The 22,703-nt window shown below is 44.3% G+C and overlaps 1 protein-coding gene across 2 annotated transcripts in view; it reads left to right on the forward strand.

Moving 5' to 3' along the window:
- Nucleotides 1-3,264: 3,264 nt before the first annotated feature.
- HCN1 (hyperpolarization activated cyclic nucleotide gated potassium channel 1) overlaps nucleotides 3,265-22,703 on the forward strand; it is a 195,420-nt gene continuing 175,981 nt past the window's right edge. For both annotated transcript variants that reach the window (XR_003708868.2, XM_028748659.2), the window contains exon 1: nucleotides 3,265-3,848. Coding sequence is in view for 1 of the 2 variants with exons in the window: in XM_028748659.2 (XP_028604492.2) it covers nucleotides 3,451-3,848 (398 nt within the window). In the remaining variant the exon portion in view is untranslated. The remainder of the gene's footprint in view (nucleotides 3,849-22,703) is intronic.

Consider the following 22,703-nt stretch of genomic DNA (forward strand, 5'->3'; position numbering starts at 1 on the left):
CTGTAGTCCAGTACCTAAAGTCTGCTGCTACTTCCCACTGCCATAACCAATTATCACATCAATAAAACACAAACCTCGGTGATTTCTCCTGTGACTGAGCCAGACAGCTTAGCTGTCTTAACTTACTCTACTCTTAGAATTATTATAAATTTTACTCATCCATACTTCAACTCTTCTGCAAGCATTTCACTGGAAACAGGAAGGTGCAATCAAAGTGAATCTCCTGCTGGGACTACTCCAGTTAACAGGCCAGGATGGCTGATAATAAAGTTTACCTGGCTTTCCAGGACATATAGGGAATGTAGGAGAAATCCAGGCTGGCTTGGAAAGAATTTGGAGATTTATAATTCAATACCTGTGTTGGATCCTTTATATGACATGTTGCTATCTGGATTTTAATAGCCTATTGTTCTTACTGGGCTGAATATTGATAGCTACTAGGGTTAGCGCTGATTCTCGCTGACCATTTTCTTATTTTATTTATTTATTTCATAAAAGCTACACAGCGCTTGATTGTAAAAAATAAAGAAAGATTTATAGCCGTACTTTAAAACACAGAGAAGTTAAAATGCTAAAACAGATTAACATTCTAAGCTTCAGGATAGGTTTGTCCAAAAAGGAATGTTTTAGCAGGTGCCAAAAAAGGTTAGAGTGAAGGTCCCTGCTTCATCTTGATTGGCAAGGAGTTCCGAAGTGTAGGTGCAGCCACATTAAGTGACCAAGTCCTTACAAATGTGGAACAGGTATTATGTGGCACCTGTAGTTGTGACAATTCCACTAATTGAAGCAGTCAAGTGGGCACATGTGGGGTAAGATGATCTTCGAGGTAAACTGATTTAAAGTTGTTAAGGGCTTTATAAAGGTAAAGGACCTCTGGACGGTTAAGTCCAGTCGAAGACTTTCAGGCTGAGGAAGCCGGCGTTTGTCCACAGACAGCTTTCTGGGTCATGTGGCCAGCATGACTAAACCGCTTCTGGCACAACAGAACACTGTGACGGAAACCAGAGCACACGGAAATGCCATTTACCTTCCCACCACAGCGGTACCTATTTATCTACTTGCACTGGTGTGCTTTCGAACTGCTAGGTTGGCAGGAGCTGGGCAGAGCAACGGGAGTTCACTTCATCACAGGGATTTGAACTGCCGGCCTTCTGATCAGCAAGCCCAAGAGGCTCAGTGGTTTCAACCACATCGCCACCCATGTCCCACTAAGGGCTTTATATACTGATAATAAGACATTGAACTCAGTCCAGTAGCCAATCAGCAGCCAGTACAGATCTCTTAGTGCAGGTGTTATATGCTGACAACAAGGCCTTGCTCTTGTTGGCAGTTGTGCTGCAGCATTCTGCACTAACAGCAGCTTCCGGATTAATGACAGGTTGCGCCGATCTCCCTTGTTCTACCATTCCACTGAATCGAAGTGCATGTTCTCTACCTATGTTTCTGGACTGGCATAATGATCAGCTGCCTTTCTCCAGCTGTTCTTCCTCATGGTGCAAAGGAAGTGATAAGTACCATTCAGTGGCTCAAGTTCAGACTGGTGTGTCCAAGCAGGGATCTTGATAGGAAGCTTTATGTGCACCTGAAAGGCTGCCAGATGATGTGAAAATCAAACACTGTGAAGCAAAGACATCATGAAGAGGCATCAACAGTCACACTGGCTGTGCATTGTTCTTCCTAGACACACAAAAGGAACAGAAGGTCAACCACTCCAAATCCCGTAGTGAGACAGGATTTTTAAAAAATATATCCACAGACATCTAAAAAACAGACTTCCATGATTGTTTGCCAAAACTAGAGCCCCAAAGCAAGCCAAGAGTAGGTGGCTTTTTATTAATACTGTAGAGCTAAAAACTCCTGGAGCATCTAGGTGTGGACAGGCTTGGATGAGTAATTGGTCTGATGAAGTATCCCTCATTTTTCTTTCCTCCTTATGCCAGAGGCACAAAGAATTAGGTTAGCAAAACTGGCCCATTCATTTCAAGCAAGCAAAACATAGCAGAAACCACAGGATCTCTTCATCCAGCAGGTATTAACGTCTGGGTAGGAGGCTCACCCTAGCTGCCTGCCTTTTCTGCCTGACTTGGATTATAGAAACAGAGGCAGCATTTTGCCAAACATCTGGCAGCTGACAAAATATAGCTGATGGGCTGTGTTTACCTTGGTGGGTTACAAGTTTGCAAACTGTTCTACTGTCAAACAGACCCTACTATTAGGATCCTTCTCCTAATACTCAGCTGGATTCCATTTCCTTGCAATTTCTACCCTTCTGCCTTTGGAGAAACAGAGTAGAAGTCCTCATCTTTTGGGTGACACCTCTCCATATATCTGTGATGGCTCATTCACACAACAAGAGATGCTGTGAGATGCTGCAGTGATGGCTGGTTGAATGTGCCTCATGTGCTGGGAAGATATGGGCAACTGCAGCTTCTCTATGTATGTACTGTACATGAAACAGAACAGATTGGGAGTGCAGGGATGTGCTAAAATAGACTGGAGGTCTAACTCAGTATAAGACGACTTCCCATGTTGTTCCTATGTCCTGCACTGAATGTGTTTTGGGTGCATGTGCGCTGTCATTTTATGAGAGGGGCGATACTTAAGCACTTGTTATAAATAAACTCATAAATGAACCCCCTTCCCCGGAAAGATCCGGCTTTTTGCGATAGGGGACAGGGACGCTTGCTGGGAACTGGCTGTGTGCGCGCGACGCTTGATGCGACCTCATCTAACCTCATCCCAAGCAGGCGAGTGCTCATCAGCGCGCCAACGTCGTCTAACGTCCCTTCGCTGCGGACAAACCGGGGGAGTGAAATGCTCAATGAACAGCTCGTTCCGGGGGGAGGGCGCCCGGTTGCCACAAACGGCACCGGGCGGACGCCCCGTCTGCGAGGCGAAACCCCCAGCTGGGTAGCATCTCCATGCCTGCGCAACCTCGGAAGCCGTCCTTCGTGCTGAAGGCACCGGGACCGAGGAGCGACCGTGGAAGGCAAATCTGTGCAAGCGAAGCCAGCTTGGGAGCCCCGGTCCCTTTCTTTGGGTAGCGGCGATGTGAGGAGGAAACGCTGGCTCAGGCCAGCTGCCTAACGGCGCGCTCCATCCTCCCTCCCTCCTTCGCTCCTCCCGGGCTCGTCCGGGTCGCTCAATGTCAAGCGAAGGGAAGCGGGCCCAGGAGCGCCGCTGCGGTCGGCAGAGGGCGCTCGAAGGGAGCCTGCCGCCAGCCCGCCCGCTGCCTCTGGCTCGGCCCTCCTCCCCTCTCCCGTCGGTCCCCTTGCCACGCGAGGCGCGCCAGAAGGGGCTGAGGAGCCGCTGAAGGGCGGGCAGCAGTCGCAGCAGCCGCCGCCGCCGCTGCAAGACGGAGCCGGCTCGCCTGGCCGGCGCTGCCTCCCTCGCTCGCTCTCCCGCGCCACCTCCCTTCCTCCGCCTCCCGGCCGCTCGCTGGGCAGAGGCATGGAGGGCAGCAAGCCCGGCTCGTCGCCCGGCAGCCGCGACGACGGCAGCCCCAGCGCCAACGCCTGCTTCCAGGGCAAGGCGGCGGCGGACAAGGCGCTGGGCAGCCCGGGAGCCGGCGGCGGCGGCAGCCTCAAGGACCATGGCAACTCGGTGTGCTTCAAAGTGGACGGCGGAAGCGGCGGCGGCGGCGGAGAGGAGCCGGCGGTGGGCTTCGACGATGCCGACGCCGCCGGCCGCCAATACGGCTTCATGCAGCGCCAGTTCACCTCCATGCTGCAGCCCGGGGTCAACAAATTCTCCCTCCGCATGTTCGGCAGCCAGAAGGCGGTGGAGAAGGAGCAGGAAAGGGTTAAAACTGCAGGCTTCTGGATCATCCACCCCTACAGCGATTTCAGGTGAGGGGCGAGCGGGGTCGTCTGGGGTTATTTTCTGGGGTGGGTCGGGGAATGGATTTTTCTCTTGGTCACGGTGCGCGCGCGCGCAAAAACCGGGGCATGTGTCAGCTCTGCCTCCCCAAAGATCAGCTTGTGCTGCTTGGGCATTTTGAGTGTCTGTGATGCTCTGGTGCCCAATTTTGATGCCAGTCCCTGAAGTGGGTAGCCGAAGTTGAACCCTCTGGGAGAAAGAAATATTCCTATCTCCTCCTCTGTTTTTCTCCACTCAACCCACCTCAACAAAAGCTCAGAGTTCTGAAGAATGACAATTTCCCTGAGCTTGAGCCCCTCCAACCTATTTCCTCTGCCCGCCCCCTTTGCAAAGTCTTCCTTGGCGTCCAGGGAAAGAACATGCCAAGTGCTAGAATGGGGAGCATCGAAGAGGCTCTGCCCACAGAGCTTTGAAAGTGCTCACACATATGCATAGAAGCCCCGGTTGGCTTCTTGTTTCATTGGTAGCATTGCTCAGAAGTAAGTTCCACTCCGCTCAGGTTGCTGTGCGCAAGATTGTAACCTTAGACTTCCCCCAAGCTCTTGGAACCTCAGGGAGCCACAACCCTCCATTTTTGGAAGGACAGTGAGCCAGTGGCCTTCCAGAAGTTGTTGGGCGACTATCGGCCATCCTGGGTGCGGCTGATTGGCGCTGGAGTCCAACAATGGCTGGAGGTTCCTCACTCCTAGACTAGACTTTCTTTCCATCGGCTGTACTGAACACCATGAAATAACTCACCCCTAACTTGTTTCCACTGAACTCTCGTCTATATAGAAGAAACACAAATGCTACTTACTGCCCAACTTCCAGTCTTGCCCAGGTGACATGTCATTGACCTTCAGAGATGGAGGTTAGATTATTTTCCATTTGCACTTAAAGACAACTCTCACATCCCTTTTCCAGGTGGAAGATATAAGGGAGCCCTCCCCTCCCAGGATGCTGCAAGTTTCATGGGGCACTTTTTGGCATTCCAGTAAAATGGAGCTTTGCACAGGAAATATATATATATATAACTTTGGCAAGCCAAGCATGTGAAATGTGGCTTGATTCTCTCCCCCTGGTCCCTAATTTAGGGAGTATAATTTTTGCATCTGCAAAGGAAAAGCTAATTGTTTTGGCTAACTTGGAAGAACTGTGTGGAAACTGGGGCATGAGAGTCTAAAAATGAGGAATACTGTTTTCACTCAAACCCAGAAACTGCAAACATCTAAAATACGTACCTTCCTATTTTAAATATCCAAAGTCATGGTGACTTATTCCCTATCAAGCTGTCCCAGGAGAATAAACACCCTTTGCTTCATTTAAAAAATCCTTGTATGGTGCTGGCTATGGGAACAGTGCAACTGACCTTGACTAATGTCCTGTGCAGATGTTCTTCTCTATACATCGTTGGGGCAGGGGAGAAGATTGTAATCTTGCCAACTGGCTCTGCCTCCTTGGCACACCCAACGTGTTGCATTTATTGTCTCTGAATGGCGTATGCATGATTTTTGTGAATGGGGCCTACATGTTTAAGTCTCTATGTGGCTATTCTGTCCATTGTGTGGACTAGAGTTGTGTCAAGGGGGTAGGGTCATCTGGCACAATCTCCATCTACCCCTTCTATATTCAGGGAATAATGCATTCACAAGGCTTTAGGTTCTTTTATTAAAACTTTGGTTCCTTCATGCCTCAGTCTGTCTTAGTGCTGTATGTCAGAAAAAGACAAGAAAATGAGCAAATCAGAAAGACAGAAGACAGAGAGAAATAGGACGCTTTCTCTCTCTCTCTCTCTCTCTCTCTCTCTCTCTCTCTCTCTGTGTGTGTGTGTGTGTGTGCTGCCCTTAAAATGAAATCTTTTATGTCTTGAGTCATGGTATATCCATGGGAAGTTTAAAAACACGAACATGTAAGATTCAGGCTCTTAGTTAAAATTTGCACTGCTTGTTATTGTCGCTCAGCCTGATATGCGTGTGAAAGCTTTTTTGTCTGACAACTGCACATTTTTAGCTCTCTTCCCAGATACTTTTGGAAAGGCTGTGCTATTAGCTTGATAAAAAAGCAGGAACCTGGAAAAAAAAAAAAGGATTACATGGATTGAGGGCAACTGGGATTTTGCTTAATGATTTTTGGCCAGAGTGGGGTTTGTCCTTATTAATTTACCTGGTGCTTGAAAGTCATCCAGAACGCGGTATCTCCTTGAGCTATACTATTATGTGCTGGAGGGACGCATGTGGGGAGAAATAGCATTAACTAGTAGAATTTATGCAGCATCCTTAACTGGGAGCTATCCAGGGTATTGAATAATAATGCATCTGGAAATCCCAGCTTTAACCTTGGAATCTGTGTCCTTGTCATTTCCAGAGTATACATCATGTCTGCTCCCATATATCCTGTAGCAGATGTAGTTTTCCCTTCTCATGTGTGTAAAAGAGGATGTCATAAGGGAGAAAGCAGTGTTAAGTTTCATTGACCTTCTGAGACATACCATTCATAGTTGGCTTGGAACAGTCTTCATATTCATGAGATCTGTCAGGTAGATGAAAAAGAATCAGTTGCGTGAGATAGATTGCAGGAAGCGTAGAATGAGATGGGCATGAAGGCCATTTAAATCTGAAAAAGGATATCTACACACAATATAATAGAAAAATGCATCTCCGAAGATTGTTGTATCGCTTTATTCAAATGTGTATAGTTTTACACAAGATGCTAATACAATTAACCTTTGCATATTGTTTACTAATTGCAAGGTGTCATATGTTTAGGTCATGAATTTCCATGCAAACATTGTGTATACTCAGAGCACCATGGCATCTTAACATACTAAGGGATTGTTTGCTTTGGAATCCTTTCATGTAAAATGTCTTTGTAATAAATATTGAGTTGCTTACAGATGCTGTGAAAAAATGCTCCTCTATAGGACCAAGCATCTCGTGGTAAATATATATATATATGAATTTGTGGAGGTGATGTGAGAAAGTGGTGTCTAGTAAACAGTCCTTGAGCTTTACCAGTTGGTGGTAATTCAGTGCCTGTCTCTTCTAATCTATGATAGTGCTGGCATTTTAATATATACTAGTCAGTTCAGCTGTCCTTACATATTATTATTATTATTATTATTATCATCATCATCCCAGGGTGCTTCACAACAGAAAAATACACAATGAGAATACAAAATACATAATAAAAGAAAAAGAAAAACAAGCAAATTTGAGGGGAAAGCTTATTTATGGCCTGTGCTTTGCAGAAACAATGGATACATAGTGTATTGGCATGTTTAAGAAATTAAGGAAATCAGTACGTCCTGGTGATTGTGGACAGAGACAAATGGCCACAAAATACTATTCCAATGAGCTGCCTTACCTCTGGGAGTCTCACTGAAAAAATGGAAGTGAGCAATTATGCGAAGAGATTCTTAGGGCTGAACTATGGTTTTCATTCTGGTATACTATTTTGAAAGTGTGTGTGTGTGTAGTGTTGTCGGTTGTGAATGCTATGTATGTGTATGCTAAAATGATCAGCGTTTACTGTCATGAAAATGGAATCGGTACCCTGTCATTTTCCTGATGAAGCCAGCACATCTGTGTGGTGGTTGTTGCTGTGTGGTGGTTGTCCCTTCCCTTCCCTTCCCTTCCCATCCCATCCCATCCTTATAAGGTCCCAAAGTGAGCTCCAACAGCATAAAAATACAAGATTAAATTAAATTTGAACAATTTACAGTCAATTGAATAGGGTGGGTCAGGTGTCAAAGGCCAGGGGATAGACTTTATGTCACCACACGTATATCTTGATGGTGGCACCATGTATTTTGCATGTGCACAAAAAGGAACTGGAGTATGAAATAGTTCTGCCCTTGCAATTATTTGGGATCTGCTCTGGGCTGGCGACAATGAACTATTCAAGAAATGAATGAATGGGAACACACAGCGAAACAACAAGTTTGGCATTGTGCTTAACCTGCTTAACACTTCAGAACTGAGCACTGTCAGGAACCTGGGTCCATCTTGCAGACCCAACACTATGGAGCATTTTTTGAGAACCACTTTTGTATTTGTGAATGAATCTTTTGGTATGTAGTTCCATTGACAGTTCTTGTGTCTCATATAGGCACGAAGCAACTGTGTTTGGATGCATAGCCTTAGTCTTCATACTAGCAAAGTTACCTTCATGCATAATCGCCAGATTAAATTTCTACACTTACTATAGAATGTAAATCAACCTGGATGCTATGTTTATGAACTAAATGAATTTTGATAGAAATGAAATGAGTTGTGCTGATGATACATACTGTGCTGAATAAAATCAGTTCCAGATCAATCTACTTCCCCTGTCTGTCCTCTTCCAGCTTTCCTGCCAACCTGGTTTTGATCCACCTGAAGCTCCATCTTGCTGGGATGTCATTGCCCGCGCTAGAAGGTTGAAGGGACCTGCGTATGGGTTTAATAGGGCTTCTTAGGAAATGCATAGTGTTGAGTCTGAGAGATGAATGGTGAGAGAGCAAGGTTGTATCTGGATGAGGGCAACAATATGTCTGTCTGTGAAGGGTGGAAATTTCCATGGGTTTCTTGAAGTGGCCTACTTGTGCATTTAAAATTGGGAATGTGGCTTCCTAAGAAAGACGTTCCTACACCTAATAGGCACTGGTATTATTCATGCACATGATAAAGGATATATTGCAAAGAATAGAATGTGATCTTCGCATATCTTTGGACATTTACTGGGCTTGCAGAAAGGAGGATGTGTGGCTAATTCATGCTTCCTCTTTCCATGTTTCCATGCAAGGGTGTGAAGTGGTAACATGAATATCTTCCCTAAGCTAAATGTGTACCTGGACTTGCACAGATCCTCATGGGAGAGATGCATGACTTGTGACCTTAGATGTTACCTGGGAGGGGTGGATATAGCACAGACTTTTTGTTGCCTTCCATAGCCACAGACTTCCATCGTATCATTTGGTTTCATTATACAGTGTTAGAAACTCAGATACATGAGCTAGGCACCAAATGGCTCTCTAAACCAGGATTACAGTTGCCAAACAGAATGTCTAGTTGCCATTATGGGGTTAGCTCAAAATTCATATTTTTCAATACTTGGTTATTGAATTTCGTTATGATTGTACAGATAAAATATCATAGGTAGAATTCTACACAATGTGTTGTGAGTATGTGAAAACAGTCAAGATCCAATGATCCCCAGGCATGTACCTCCAGATGGTGGTGACTACAGATGCCATAATGGTGTTTGGGCATCTTCACTGGTTTCATATAATATTTGAAATAACTAGCTCTGTCCCCGTCCCCCCTGAAATTTGATGAATGCTGATTCATAAAACCTTGCAACTCATTTTGCTGTTAATACAGATTTGCTCTATAATGGGGTATTTCTCCTGGAAGCTCCATTAGTAACTCTTAAGTGAAACCACCCATTCCATCTTGTTCTGGTCCTCTTAATTGGTGGGTGCAACCCAACGAATTGCACCTACAGGAGCAAATCTATGTGCCACATATCTCAGTGGAACATAACTGTATAAGAAGCATTGAAACCAAGACAATTTAAGAAAGACCTGGAGTGTGCCATGCTTTTATTCCCTCTCAGATGCAAATCTTGCAACAGTTCATGGGTCAGCCTGAACCATGGTTAATGTTAAACACCTTCATCAGTGCTAATCCATGGCCAATGCTTTCCGGAGCTGGCTTCTTAATCAGGTTGGGGAAGCATCTGTTTTGCATGCAGAAGACTCCAGGTAGGGCTGGGAATGTCTCCCCTTTAAAAAAATATATATCCTGGAGAGCTGTTGCAGTGAGAGTCAACAATACCTAGCTAGATGTAGAAGGCAGCTTCCTCTGTTCCACTGCTCTCCCCAGAGCCTGAAACAGCTGAGTACTCCCTCCATCTGAGCCCTGAGCAGCAGAGGCTTGCGTTGAGCTGGTGACCAGGCATGCAGGTCTGCTTCATTTGTTTCCATCAGCATAACATCCCCTGCTGGATGTGTTAGAAGTGATCCTGCTCCTGAAGCAGATGGTTAAGCGAGGGGCTGGTGGAAAGCTCATGCTACTTCATTTACCAGCTCAAGCCAAGCATCAACTCATCATCTTAGGGCTGAGCCTCCTGACCACAGAGTAAGCAAACTGGTATTTACCGCAGTGGCGTAGCGTGGGGGGTGCAGGGGGGGCCAGCCGCACCGGGCGCAACATCTGGGGTTAGGGCTAATCCACAGGTTAGGGGGCGCAAATCCACGGGTTAGGGGGTGCAAATTACTTGCCTTGCCCCGGGTGCTGACAACCCACGCTACGCCACTGATTTACCATATTTTTCTCTCTATAAGACGCACCAGACCACAAGATGCACCTAGTTTTTGGAGGAGGAAAACAAGAAAAAAAAATATTCTGGATCTCAGAAGGCAGAACAGCAAGAGGGATCGCTGCACAGTGAAAGCAGCAATCCCTATTGCTGTTCTGGCTTCTGGGATAGCTGCGCAGCCTGCATTTGCTCCATAAGACGCACACACATTTCCCCTTACTTTTTAGGAGGGAAAAAGTGAGTCTTATAGAGCAAAAAATATGGTAATTCATCTGCTCCTGGCTATCGCTCTCTGGGCTGGCAAATGGGATGAGGAAGAAGAAGGAGCCATGAGTAGGATGAGGATGTGGAAGAAACATAGAAAATAGGACCTATGTTTGAGGGTTCCTTTTTGTGGGAGACAGTAGGAGGTGTGCCTGTGCCACGCGGGGTGTTTGGCTTCATGTGTGACAATTCAAGTGAGCAGGGGAGTGTTTGCAGGAGAGGGAGGCAGTGTTGTGAGAATGGAGTACAGCAGAGGAACAAATGTTCCTTCTGTAGCCCCTGCCCCACCCCACCCCATTTCCAGCAAGTTTCCACTTGCTAAATTATTAGCAATTGGGGGGAGAGTGGAACCACAAAATAGTAAGAAAAAACCAAAATAATTTACATAGCACAAAGTGACCATATGCAGTGGTACTTCAGGTTACATACGCTTCAGGTTACATACTCCGCTAACCCAGAAATAGTACCTCGGGTTAAGAGCTTTGCTTCAGGATGAGAACAGAAATTGTGCTCTGGCAGTGCGGCGGCAGCGGGAGGCCCCATTAGCTAAAGTGGTGCTTCAGGTTAAGAACAGTTTCAGGTTAAGAACGGACCTCCGGAACGAATTAAGTACTTAACCCGAGGTACCACTGTATTTAACAGTGTACTCTAAGGAAACATTTCAGGCTTTCTTGGCTACAGGAGTACAGTAAATGTATGTATAACATGCATATTTTATAGGAATTGTTGGTATTGAAATGGGAAAAAAAATGTTGTCTAGTACAAAATACCTAGAAAATAGTCACCTGCAATTATATACATTTTGGTTATATATAGGCTGTGGTCCTATATTTCCTGTGTGTAGTAGTAGTAGTAATATTTGTTTGGTTGCTTCATAAAATGTATACACTTCTTGATTGTAAAAGAATAAAACCCCTCAAAGCAGTTTATTGTGCAAAGATCAATGAATAATGTAGGGGCCGCTGCTGGATTACTGTTTTTCTTTTGGCATCCTGGTGACTTTTAAAAATATTTATAAACCACTTAAACCTAATCTTTTAGGTGGTATACATAATGTTTTTCCCCCTTGTTGGTGTTGTAGTTCTTCTTGTGCTTTGATTTGTAGCAACTTTGCTTTGCCTATTTTGCTGCAGGGCCCCTGTGCTCCGTCACTGCTTTGTGTTCTGATGGAACAAGATTTTGCAGGTGTTATATAAGCTGCACCATCAAAGGCCACTTTCTTTGTCCCCTAGTAGTCTGCTCAAAGGAAATATCAAGAGTCTCCTGGGGCACCTTAAAGCCTAACAATGTTTGTAGCATGAGCTTAGGTGGGTTTCGGATGCCCGAAATAGACACCCGCGTGCATGTATGTGTATGCATACATATACAGGGTGAGTCCTTTTAAAGTGGCCCCCTGGATACAGAGTACACATGTTCCATGGGGCCTCTTTTAAAAGACTCACCCTGTATGTGCACACACCCTATGGCAGAGTGAATAAATTGATTCTATTTATTTGTTTGCAAAGTAAGTCCAAAGAGAACGTGCTATTCTACAGGGAATTAATGTCCAATTAAGAAATGATTATGTAAGCGGCCTGACAGATCTTTTGTCTGAATGGTTCCACGTATTTTTTCACAATCCAGTTGTGCCGCTGGAGCTGCGTGTCTCCATTTTCTCTTGCGCAAAGGCTCCCTTGGTAGAAACGCTGTGATTTTTGTATGTGACACTACTCACTGGTACATTGTGATGGTAACCACAATGATTCTACCAAGTTATGAATACCGACATTTCGTTATTATTATTTCTACTTCTACCTGTGCAAGTATTTTGGTTTCAGATGAGTGGTTAAACTGGTTTTGCTTCTGTTGCAGCCAGAAAATTGTAGATGTATCCAGAAGCTGACCATTGGTGGGTTCCATTCATATGTTTAAAGGATATTCATTTAGGCAACTAGACCTTAAAATAATAATAATAATAATAATAATAATAATAATAATAATAATAATAATAATAATAGTTTTATTATTTATACCCTGCCCATCTGGCTGGGTTTCCCCAGCCATTCTCAACTTGACTGAAAAGCAAAATACTCAACACACAAGTTTGCATGTCTTAAACCAGGAATGTTGACCCTTTTTGCAGCTTGAGCTGCACATTCTCTTTGGGCACCTTCTGAGGGGCGCATTTTACCGTCGTAGTGCAGGCTGTTTTCTGCACACATCCTCCATCTTCCATCCAGGCAGGCAAGAAGCATTAACAGAATTTAAGGACGCATTCTACTCAGGCATGTGCTTTTCCACTAAGCTGTGGTTCCTCCTTTATAACCATCAGCCTTATAAGAATCAGTTTATTTATGGCTTAAAAGGAATACTTTTCTGGCTTAAATTCATGTACATTGATTAATAGCTTATCCTTAGTTACCGGTATTTGTTTGAAGAGTCTTACCAATTTTATCTGTGTTTTTAATGATGATAGCCTTATGCATATTTTCTTTTTTTAATTTCAGTGTGGATTGTATCTGTGTTTTATCTACAGTTATTTTTTTGCACCGCTTAGGTCTTTGATCAAGCAGTCTGTGCATCTTCTAAATAAGTAAATAAATAAAATTTAGAAACGCTTTGTGAGAATGGTTTTCCTTCGTCCTCGCACAGTCCTCATTAATAATTTCAAAATGTTGCATTCCTTATGTGAAACTGCCTGGTGCAATAACTCTTATTAACCAAGGCCCAAAGAAGTGTTGTCTGTCCAAGAGTTCTTTAGATTTAGGTTTCCAAACTGCATTGTGATATGACATTGGAGCTAGCTGGTCAAAGAAGACTTAAGTTTAAAGAATTACTTTGGGCAAGTGTATGCACTTGTGTGAGCGTAAACTGGATTTGGGCCTTGGCTTCTTAAATACTTTTTCATTCATGGTGTTGTTGTTTAGTTGTTTAGTCGTGTCCGACTCTTCATGACCCCATGGACCAGAGCACGCCAGGCACTCCTGTCTTCCACTGCCTCCCACAGTTTTGTCAAACTCATGCTGGTAGCTTCAAGAACACTGTCCAACCATCTCGTCCTCTGTCGTCCCCTTCTCCTTGTGCCCTCAATCTTCCCCAACATCAGGGTCTTTTCCAGGGAGTCTTCTCTTCTCATGAGGTGACCAAAGTATTGGAGCCTCAGCTTCAGGATCTGTTCTTCCAGTGAGCACTCAGGGCTTATTTCCTTCAGAATGGATAGGTTGGATCTTCTTGCAGTCCATGGGACTCTCAAGAGTCTCCTCCAACACCATAATTCAAAAGCATCAATTCTTTGGCGATCAGCCTTCTTTATGGTCCAGCTCTCACTTCCATACATCACTACTGGGAAAACCATAGCTTTAACTATACAGACTTTTGTTGGCAGTAGGTTTCTAATAGAACCATAGTGCTGGAAATGCTGGCTGCCACAGCATCCCTCATTGGTGGTTTCCCAGACTCAGGTTGAAAACCTTAAAGAAGGCCTTCCAATCTTCCAAACCTTCCAAGGAGGTTTGTTCTGCTGTCAACATACACAGAGACTTCACAGTTACTCAGAATGTTTTGGAAAAATGTTGATACACCTGTATTACTGTTACTTGCTGAAATAATAATACATTCCTGGTCTCCTACTACATCAATTAGTATGCACGTAGAGCGTTAATCAGAAAGCATAAAAGCACTATTGTTCAGTTTCAGAAATGACAGGGATTATCTTGTGCCTCACAACAACAGCATGTGCAGCAAAGCGAATTTTAACTTAGAAAATCCCTCTTGCTCATGCCCTTCTCGCTTTCTCCCCAAGGAGAGAACAAGGAGTGAGGTCTGCCTTCAATTAACATTTCCAGCTTATATTGATTGATATTGCGCTACTAAAAATGGCCATGACGCTATAAATTAGTCTGAGACCTTCAGACAATTTACACCTGCAGAAGTCCCATTAATTTCAGTGGAATATAGCAGGGAAATTATCTAAAGGGCTGCAGCCTAAGTGGTTAACCTAATAGTTAGTCATAAAAATAAGTGTGTGGATCATAAAAAAGGGTAGGTATCAGTGCTGCTGGATCGCCATCTTTCCCCAACACTGTAAAATGTGAGAATTGCACCTTTCCTATATTACACATTCTGTATGAATGACTCTTATATTTTTATGCACAGAAATGTGGTTTGTGAAACATGTTTCTGGACTTAGTCCTCCAAGGACACAGTAGGTTTCCTTGGAAAAGTGAGTACAGCGGATTTAGTTGCAGAAGCCTCTTTTTGTATGCAGATTGTGTTTGCTGGAATGGGGCATTGATCTGTATGTAGGTCTAAGGGAGGATGGGGAATATTTGTGGCTCTCTATATGCACATTTGAGGGACGTGGGTGGCGCTGTGGGTTAAACCACAGAGCCTAGAACTTGCCGATCAGAAGGTCGCGGTTCGAATCCCCGTGACGGGGTGAGCTCCCGTTGCTCAGTCCCAGCTCCTGCCAACCTAGCAGTTCAAAAGCACGTCAAAGTGGAAGTAGATAAATAGGTACTGCTCTGGTGAGAAGGTAAACAGCGTTTCCGTGCGCTGCTCTGGTTCACCAGAAGTGGCTTAGTCATGCTGGCCACATGACCCGGAAGCTGCCTGCGGACAAACACCAGCTCCCTCGGCCAATAAAGCAAGATGAGCGCCACAACTCCAGAGTCAGTCACGACTGGACCTAATGGTCAGGGGTCCCTTTACCTTTTACATGCACATCTGGAACTAAATTACGTGTGCGTTTGGGAACATTCATGTGCATGTTCCCCAAACCTCCAGCTCCTTCTTCTTCCAGAATACTGAGCTTTCTAGACTTGGATAAATCTATATACTGTAAATGACCTTGCCAGGAACATATGGATGAGCAGTTGACGTTGCTTTTGAGATTTGCGGCGGTTCTTTCAGAGTTTGCAGCAAATGTCATCTCCTGGAACTTGGGTGAAAAAAGAACAACCTGAATTAAAAAAAGAAATGCCTTATCTACAGCAACCTCCTCCTCATACCCCAAAATTGCCTATGACAGGAATCTACCATCAGACATGGATATTTTTGTGCATTGAGCTTACTTTGTATTTCAGTGAAAGTCCAATATCCTAACCTCAGAGACAGGCAAACACAGGAAGAGAGGGAGAATAACTGTTCATGAGGACTGTGCATGTCTCCTTAAGGGGGAAGAAGGGATTCCTGAGAACGGGAGCAGCTCAGACTGGTACTTATCACCGCTAGATAGATAGTGTCCCAAATCTGCTCAGGAGGGTGTTGGTGAGAAAAGACAGCATTGTATGTTTGTGGGGTAGGACAGAGGAGGAAAACAGAGATGGCTGTAGTATCTGTGGGCAGGCCAAGTTTGTTTCAGAAAGAGATGAGGAAGGTATGAGAGAGAACTAAAGCCAAATTTTGAGGATGCCCGTATAATGTCATGATGTGAGATTTTGTTTTGTAAAACTAAAAACAAACAAACAAGCAAGCAATCTGATCAATATTGATTTTATATTTAATGGGCAGGCAAAAGCTGAAATTGAAAAGGAGTTCTCAGTTGCTTTAGCCTTGAAACTTAGTAATATAGGAAGCTGCCTTATCCTTGGGCAGATTATTTGTCCATCTAGCCCTGCTTTCCTGTTGTGTTCCAGGTGTTTTGGACTTCCAGCAAGTTGGTTGGGACTGATAGGAACAGAAGTCAAAAATATATGGAGGGCAACAGGATGGAGAAGCCTGACCTCAGCTAATCTTTTCTGTGTTGACCAGCAGGGGCTCAGACAGAGAGGTCCTCTTCCCTATACCTTTAACTGGAAACACCAAGGATTGAACCTTCTGCACTCAAAACACATGCTCTACCTCTGAGCTGTAGCCTGTTTCCTACTTATCACTGGCTACAAATCAGACAGACACCTATGGTTTTGATATTTTGTAACCCGCTGAAAACATTTCTGTGCTGCCAAGAGTTTTCAGAGAATTAATTTGATTCTGCTTTGGTCATGTGTTCTATATTTATTATTATTATTATTATTATTATTATTATTATGTTTAAATGTTTTTATTGTACACCAACATGATTCTTTTTAATGAGTTGGCAGTTTAGAAAGACTCTCATAAATAAATAGTAAACAAGGTCTGCATTTAAATTGTACAGATTCTGTACACATCTTTTGCAAAAAAATGTGTTCTGTAGTATATGCATTCTGAATGCAATTTAAAAGTAAAGTGTGTGTGTGTGTCGATGCTTGTGTGCATGTGTATTGCAAATCTGGCTAAATGTGCAATGAGAGCTGTGTCCCCATCTTCAAGCAAGTTTGGGAGCTTTAGATCGGGTTGGTCTACTACTGCAAAAAGCATGCCGAAGAAATTCCTCCTCCATACTACTGGCAACAGCAGTGATACAGAGGTCTCCTTGATGCTTTAGAGCAGAGGTTTTCAACTTTTTTGAGTCCACGGCTCCCTTGACCAACTGCGTTCTTTCTGCAGCACCCCTGTGGGGCTCAGGAGCCCAGTTATATCACTCCTTGCCTGCAGGGCTAGTGCCCTTTTTCAAACACCGTCCCTTGTGGAATGTTCTCTCAGCCTTTTCTCCTCTACCCCGTCCTTGGGAGTCCTCTGGGCAGCAGGTGATGCAGCCCCTGCCCCAAAGAGAGGTGCCTCCTCACATTGCCCCACTGGGGCCTGGGAAGCACTCCCTGGCTTGCCCCAGAGGCATCATTTGCCTGGGGAGCTGATAGCCAGGGCTGCTGCAACAAACAGCTGTGCAAATCTTTGGGAAGTAGCGACACAAGAGACACAAGAAAGGGAGGGAAGGAAAGAGGGACACCTGACTATCGTTCAGGGCACCCCAGGGTGCCACGGCTGACTGGCTGAAAACCACTGTGCCTGGGTTCAGTTATCATTTCTGAACGCATCCATGGTGAATAACAGGCATAGCAACCCCTGTTTCATTTGAAAGTACAAAAAAGTCTTCTTCTACAGGTCCTGTGTTGCTTATGCATCATGTTTTGCCGCTGCAAACGCCAGTTCTCTGTTAGTTTGCTGACACACATTGAAGCGTCGACACAGAAAGTGCAACGCAGCAATTGCATACGTTACCACTGAGCCTGCCCCTCTGCCGACTTTTCAGTAGTGGGTGGAAAATACTACTATTGCTAATTTGTGCACACAGGGCTTTTTCTAGTCCCTTTTGCTGCTGGAGCTCCACTATTAAAACTTGGTTGGGCTTGGAAAGCAGTTTTGCAGCTCTGTGTGACGAGAGCCAGTGTGGTGTAGTGGTTAAGAGCGGTAGTCTCGTAATCTGGGGAACCGGGTTTGCGTCTCCGCTCCTCCACATGCAGCTGCTGGGTGACCTTGGGCCAGTCACACTTCTTTGAAGTCTCTCAGCCCCACTCACCTCACAGAGTGTTTGTTGTGGGGGAGGAAGGGAAAGGAGAATGTTAGCCGCTTTGAGACTCCTGAAGGGGAGTGAAAGGCGGGATATCAAATCCAAACTCCTCTTCTTCTTCTTCCCTTCAGAGGTAATGGTTAGCAGACCACCAACATACATATGCTCCTCCTTGATTTATTTATTTTTAAAATCACTGGCTAAGGATTATTTGACGAAAACAGCCAGTTCCTTCCCACCCCTGCAGTCCCACATGCTGTTTAGAGAAATATGCTTCATATGCAGGTTTGACCCATAGTATCTCCAGTTGAAGGCTGTCTAAATCAGAGGGTGTTTTGGTACTAAAATGGTGTCAGTAATGGACTGGATAAGGGTGAAGCTCAACTGAGACAAGACAGAGCTGCTCATGGTCAGTCAAAAGGCAGATTGGGTTATAGGGATCCATCCCATGCTGGATGGGGTTACACTGCCCCTGAAAACTCAGGTTCACAGCTTGGGTGTACTCTTCCACCACCACTTCCTCCTTCTACCGTTCTTAATAAAAATACAGTCGTGCATCGGAAGTTGAATAGAATCCGTCCCAGAAGTCTGTTCGACTTCCAAAATGTTTGGAAACCAAGGTGCGGCTTCCGATTGGCTACAGGAAGCTCCTGCAGCCAATCAGAACCTGCGGAACCCGCATTGGACGTTCAGGTTCCAAAGAACGTTCACAAACCAGAACACTCACTTCTGGGTTTGCGGCGTTCGGGAGCCAAAATGTTCGACTTGCAAGGCATTTTGGATCCAAGGTACGACTGTATTTGTAAGCAGTCTTGCATCCGTACGGATAGCAGGACGGGATGCAACAAATAAAGCCCCACAGAGCTCAGCAATTCAATACCTTAAGGACCACCTTCCCCCACACAGACCGACCCAGACCCTGTGCTTGTCATCTGAGGCTCTTCTCTATGTCCCCACTCCCTGAGAGGTTTGGGTATGTGTGTGTGGCAACACAAGAATGGACCTTTTCTGTGGTGGCTCCTCAACTGCGGAATGCTCTCCCCAGAGAGATGTGCCTGGCGACATCATTAAATGTCTTTAGGCACCAGGCAAAAACATTCTTCTGTACCCAGACCTTCAGTCATTAAATAATTCTATGTCCTGTTAAAGCTGTGGGAGAGGGGTGGGGGACTGTTACTTTGATTATTTTATTATTATACTGTCTGTTATTACGCTTTTTATTACGTTTTTATTATTGTGTTCCATAAAATGTCTTCTTAATGTTGTACAGCACCTTAGGATCTTTTTATAAAGGTCATCATCATCATCATCATCATCAAACACACCATGAGAAACATACAGTTTTAGCAGAGTAAGGCAGCTAAAACCAATCAACAGTAGAACTGGTTAAACAATTACGACAAATTTGATTAATTAAGGAAACATTCCAGCATACAAAGCGGGACCGGTGAGGGGGGTTGGTCAGAAGGGAGTTTGAAGCACCATTCAAAGAGGCCTGGACCCAGCCTTTCTCAACTTTGCCGCCCCCCCCCATGTTCTTGAACTACAACTCCCATAATCTCTCTAGGGATGGCTAGGGATGATGGGAGTTGTAGTGCAAGAACATCTAAAAACCCACAGTAGAGAAAGGCTGTGCTAGGCAATGGAACCTGGAGAAAAACCCAAAGACAGGGGCTCCTTCAGGTATTTGCTTTCCAATCCATTTAGAGGTTTAAGGATACATATTGGCACCACCAAACCTTTTGAGAGAAATGCTTAACCCAGTTTCATTTGTGCATGTGTTTGGGTGTGTGTGTGTGAATTAAATGTACAGCAGACGACTTGTTAATTGTCTAAAGCCTTTCAGCCATCTTTTCCCTGGACCTGTTTTCCCTGGAGGCTGGAACTCAATTTTGAAATTCATCGTGTGTTCAGTGCTAATTCCTAGAGGTCTCGTGCTAGACGTAGCAAAGCAAATTAAAGACAAAAATTATTGAGTGTCATTTCTGCCATTCCCAAGGTTACCAATAGATAGTTTTCATGAAGTATATGCTAACAGAAGATGAATTCTAATTTAGACACCCCTGTGGCACCTGCCAGCTTCTCTGTCCACCCCAATTTTATTTTTAAAGTGCTTTTTTTTTGGGGGGGGGGGTTGTTGTCTGTCCCTCCTGCAATATTTTATTTGGATTTGAAGGTGTGTGTTTTTTTGTGATGGTTCTGAATTTTGTCAGCCCCCCCCCCTCGTAAAATGGGTATTTTGTGATGCCCGCAACCTTAGAATTCCAAATGTGCCTCTGGCCCCCAAAGGTTCAGGAAATCCTGAATGAAACCCTGATACAATCTATATAATGAGTAGAGTAGGTTCAGACAAAATTGCATAGGTGTGCCCAGAACATTATATTAATATACATTGCTTATGCTACAAAAATACCAGCTATAATTATAGTTCAACCATTTCCTCCCCTGTGGTGGTTTTGATGAAAATTGCACCTCCAAAGGCAACAGCAGGATATTCCTCATTTTATTCATTTCTTCATTCTGTCTTTCTGCCATTTCTAAAATGTATAAATAATATAAAATTTAGAGCAACAGAGTCTTCTCAAGCTGACTGGTAGTCTTTTCAGAAGCTGAAGGTACAAGCTTAGTGACCTGGACATCTTGCCTTCTACGTTCCCTCAAGATACACAAGTCTTAAATAGCCTCAGGGAGGACCACATTTTCTGAGGTTTATATGTGGAAGGTGGAGAAGTTGGGACGGGATGGAGGTGGTGTAGATTTTCACCAAGGCAGAGGGCAACTTCCAGAGGAGAAACACAAAGCGCTTTGGGAACTAGAAGGAGAAGGTCCTGGTAACCGGACCTGAATATCCCAATGCCTTCATACAACAACAACAACAACAACAACAACAACAACAACAACAACAACACAACAACAAGCATCTGTATTGCACAACAATGTTGGTGTCATTAAGAAACAGTGCACTTGTTAGAGATGCAGAAGTGACCATATCCAACACTGTTGCTAGTGTGTTGGCAGTAGGTGACTCTGTCATATGTGGAGAAGCTCTAAACAGATGTTGCCAGTGAGGACATCCTGCCTCTTTCCATTTCCCACCCACCTATGCAGGAGGCACTCGCCAATAGGAGATTCCCCCCCTCTTGAGGCAATGGATTTTCCTCAAAACCACAGCAGGGGAGGAAAGGATTCAATTCTCCCTCCATAGCCATGACTGTTCATCTTTAGTGCCATGGGAGCTGCTTCATGGTGGCTTTTTTCCATGCTTCTCATTAACACTGGAGGTCCATGGTCACCAGTGAATGTCCACTGTTAATTATAAAATTTAAAAATACATCACCTGTACTTCTGGCATTTGATTTCCTTTTGACCTCACAGTTTACAGTCTCCTACCTCCGACCATTTATATGCGTACCCAAAACTCAAGATCATGGCATCTGATGAAGTATGTTCAACAAAAGCCAGTGCCATAAGAATATCTGTCAAGTCATTAAGTTGCCACAAGTCTCTTGGTTGATTTTGCTGCAACAGCCAACACAGCCACCTCTCTGGAACTGTGAACTCGAATGTCATGACTCTGGAGATGTGTTTTGTTGAAGTGGTACTTGGAATAGATTGCTCTGATGTAGGAATCGCAGGGGTTGCCTGCTTGGCAAGTGGGATAAATGCATTTTGGCATGCTTTGACTTGAAAGTGCAATCACATCCTGCACCAGAGCTTCTTCAGGGTAATTTTTGCCTAGATTGACTGCCCCGCCCCATCGACAAAAAAGAAAAAAGAAAAATAAGTTTTATGATGCTTCACAGATTTAGTGATTCCAACCAGACCCCTGTCACGATTTACTGGCTGCATTCCTCTCCTGTGCAACGTTTCAGTATCTGATTACTGTGCAGGATTGCATTCAGTTTCCACCTTTCTGCAGGCACAATAGCTTTGCAGATAATATTGTCTTCATTTGGGCAGGTTAGCTGTTAATTTAAATGTTGCCATGGACCAGTATTTGAAAACCAAATGCACACGCTGCAAATTTAAGTGCTCCTGCTGAAGGGTAAGGCCTGAAACTACGCATTGTTTATTTTACTTGTTTACTTCATAAAATTAATACACTGAAACCTCAAAATGAGAATGAAACAATAAATTTATCAGTAAAACAGTTTAAAACAACTACAGTGGCACCTCTGGTTAAGAACTTAATTCATTCTGGAGGTCCGTTCTTAACCTGAAACTGTTCTTAACCTGAAGCACCACTTTAGCTAATGGGGCCTCCAGCTGCCGCTGCACGATTTCTGTTCTCATCCTGAAGCAAAGCTCTTAATCCGAGGTACAATTTCTGGGTTGGCGGAGTCTGTAACCTGAAGCGTTTGTAACCTGAAGCGTCTGTAACTTGAGGTACCACTGTATTTAAAACAATTTTAAAAAATAAGCAATAAAATCAGCAATAAACTAAAAGCAGATTGGAATGCACATCAACATTCTGCATGTCTGGGTAGGGTTCTCCTAACAGGAATGTTTTTAGCAGGTGCTGAAAAGAGTACAGCAACAGTACCTACCTGATGTCAATGACCACGGAGTTCCAAAGTGCTGATTTCTTATAAATGCAGGTATTATTTGGCACCTGTAACTGTGCCAGTTCTGCAGATTAAAGCGGTCACGTGGCATACAGGGGTAAGGCGATCTCTCAGGTAAACTGGTCCCAAGGTGTCATCATCTGCAGTATTCTGATGTTCTATGCCAGGGGTCAGCAAACTTTTTCAGCCAGGGGCCGGTCCACTGTCCCTCAGACCTTATGGGGAGCCAGACTATATTTTGAAAAGAAAAGAAAAAAAATTCCTATGCCCCACAAATAACCCAGAGATGCATTTTAAATAAAAGGACACATTCTGCTCATGTAAAAACACTCTGATTCCCGGACTGTCCGCAGGCCAGATTTAGAAGG

This window comes from Podarcis muralis, chromosome 11 (genome assembly GCF_964188315.1).
Source record: "Podarcis muralis chromosome 11, rPodMur119.hap1.1, whole genome shotgun sequence".
In the NCBI taxonomy this organism is placed as follows: domain Eukaryota; kingdom Metazoa; phylum Chordata; class Lepidosauria; order Squamata; family Lacertidae; genus Podarcis; species Podarcis muralis.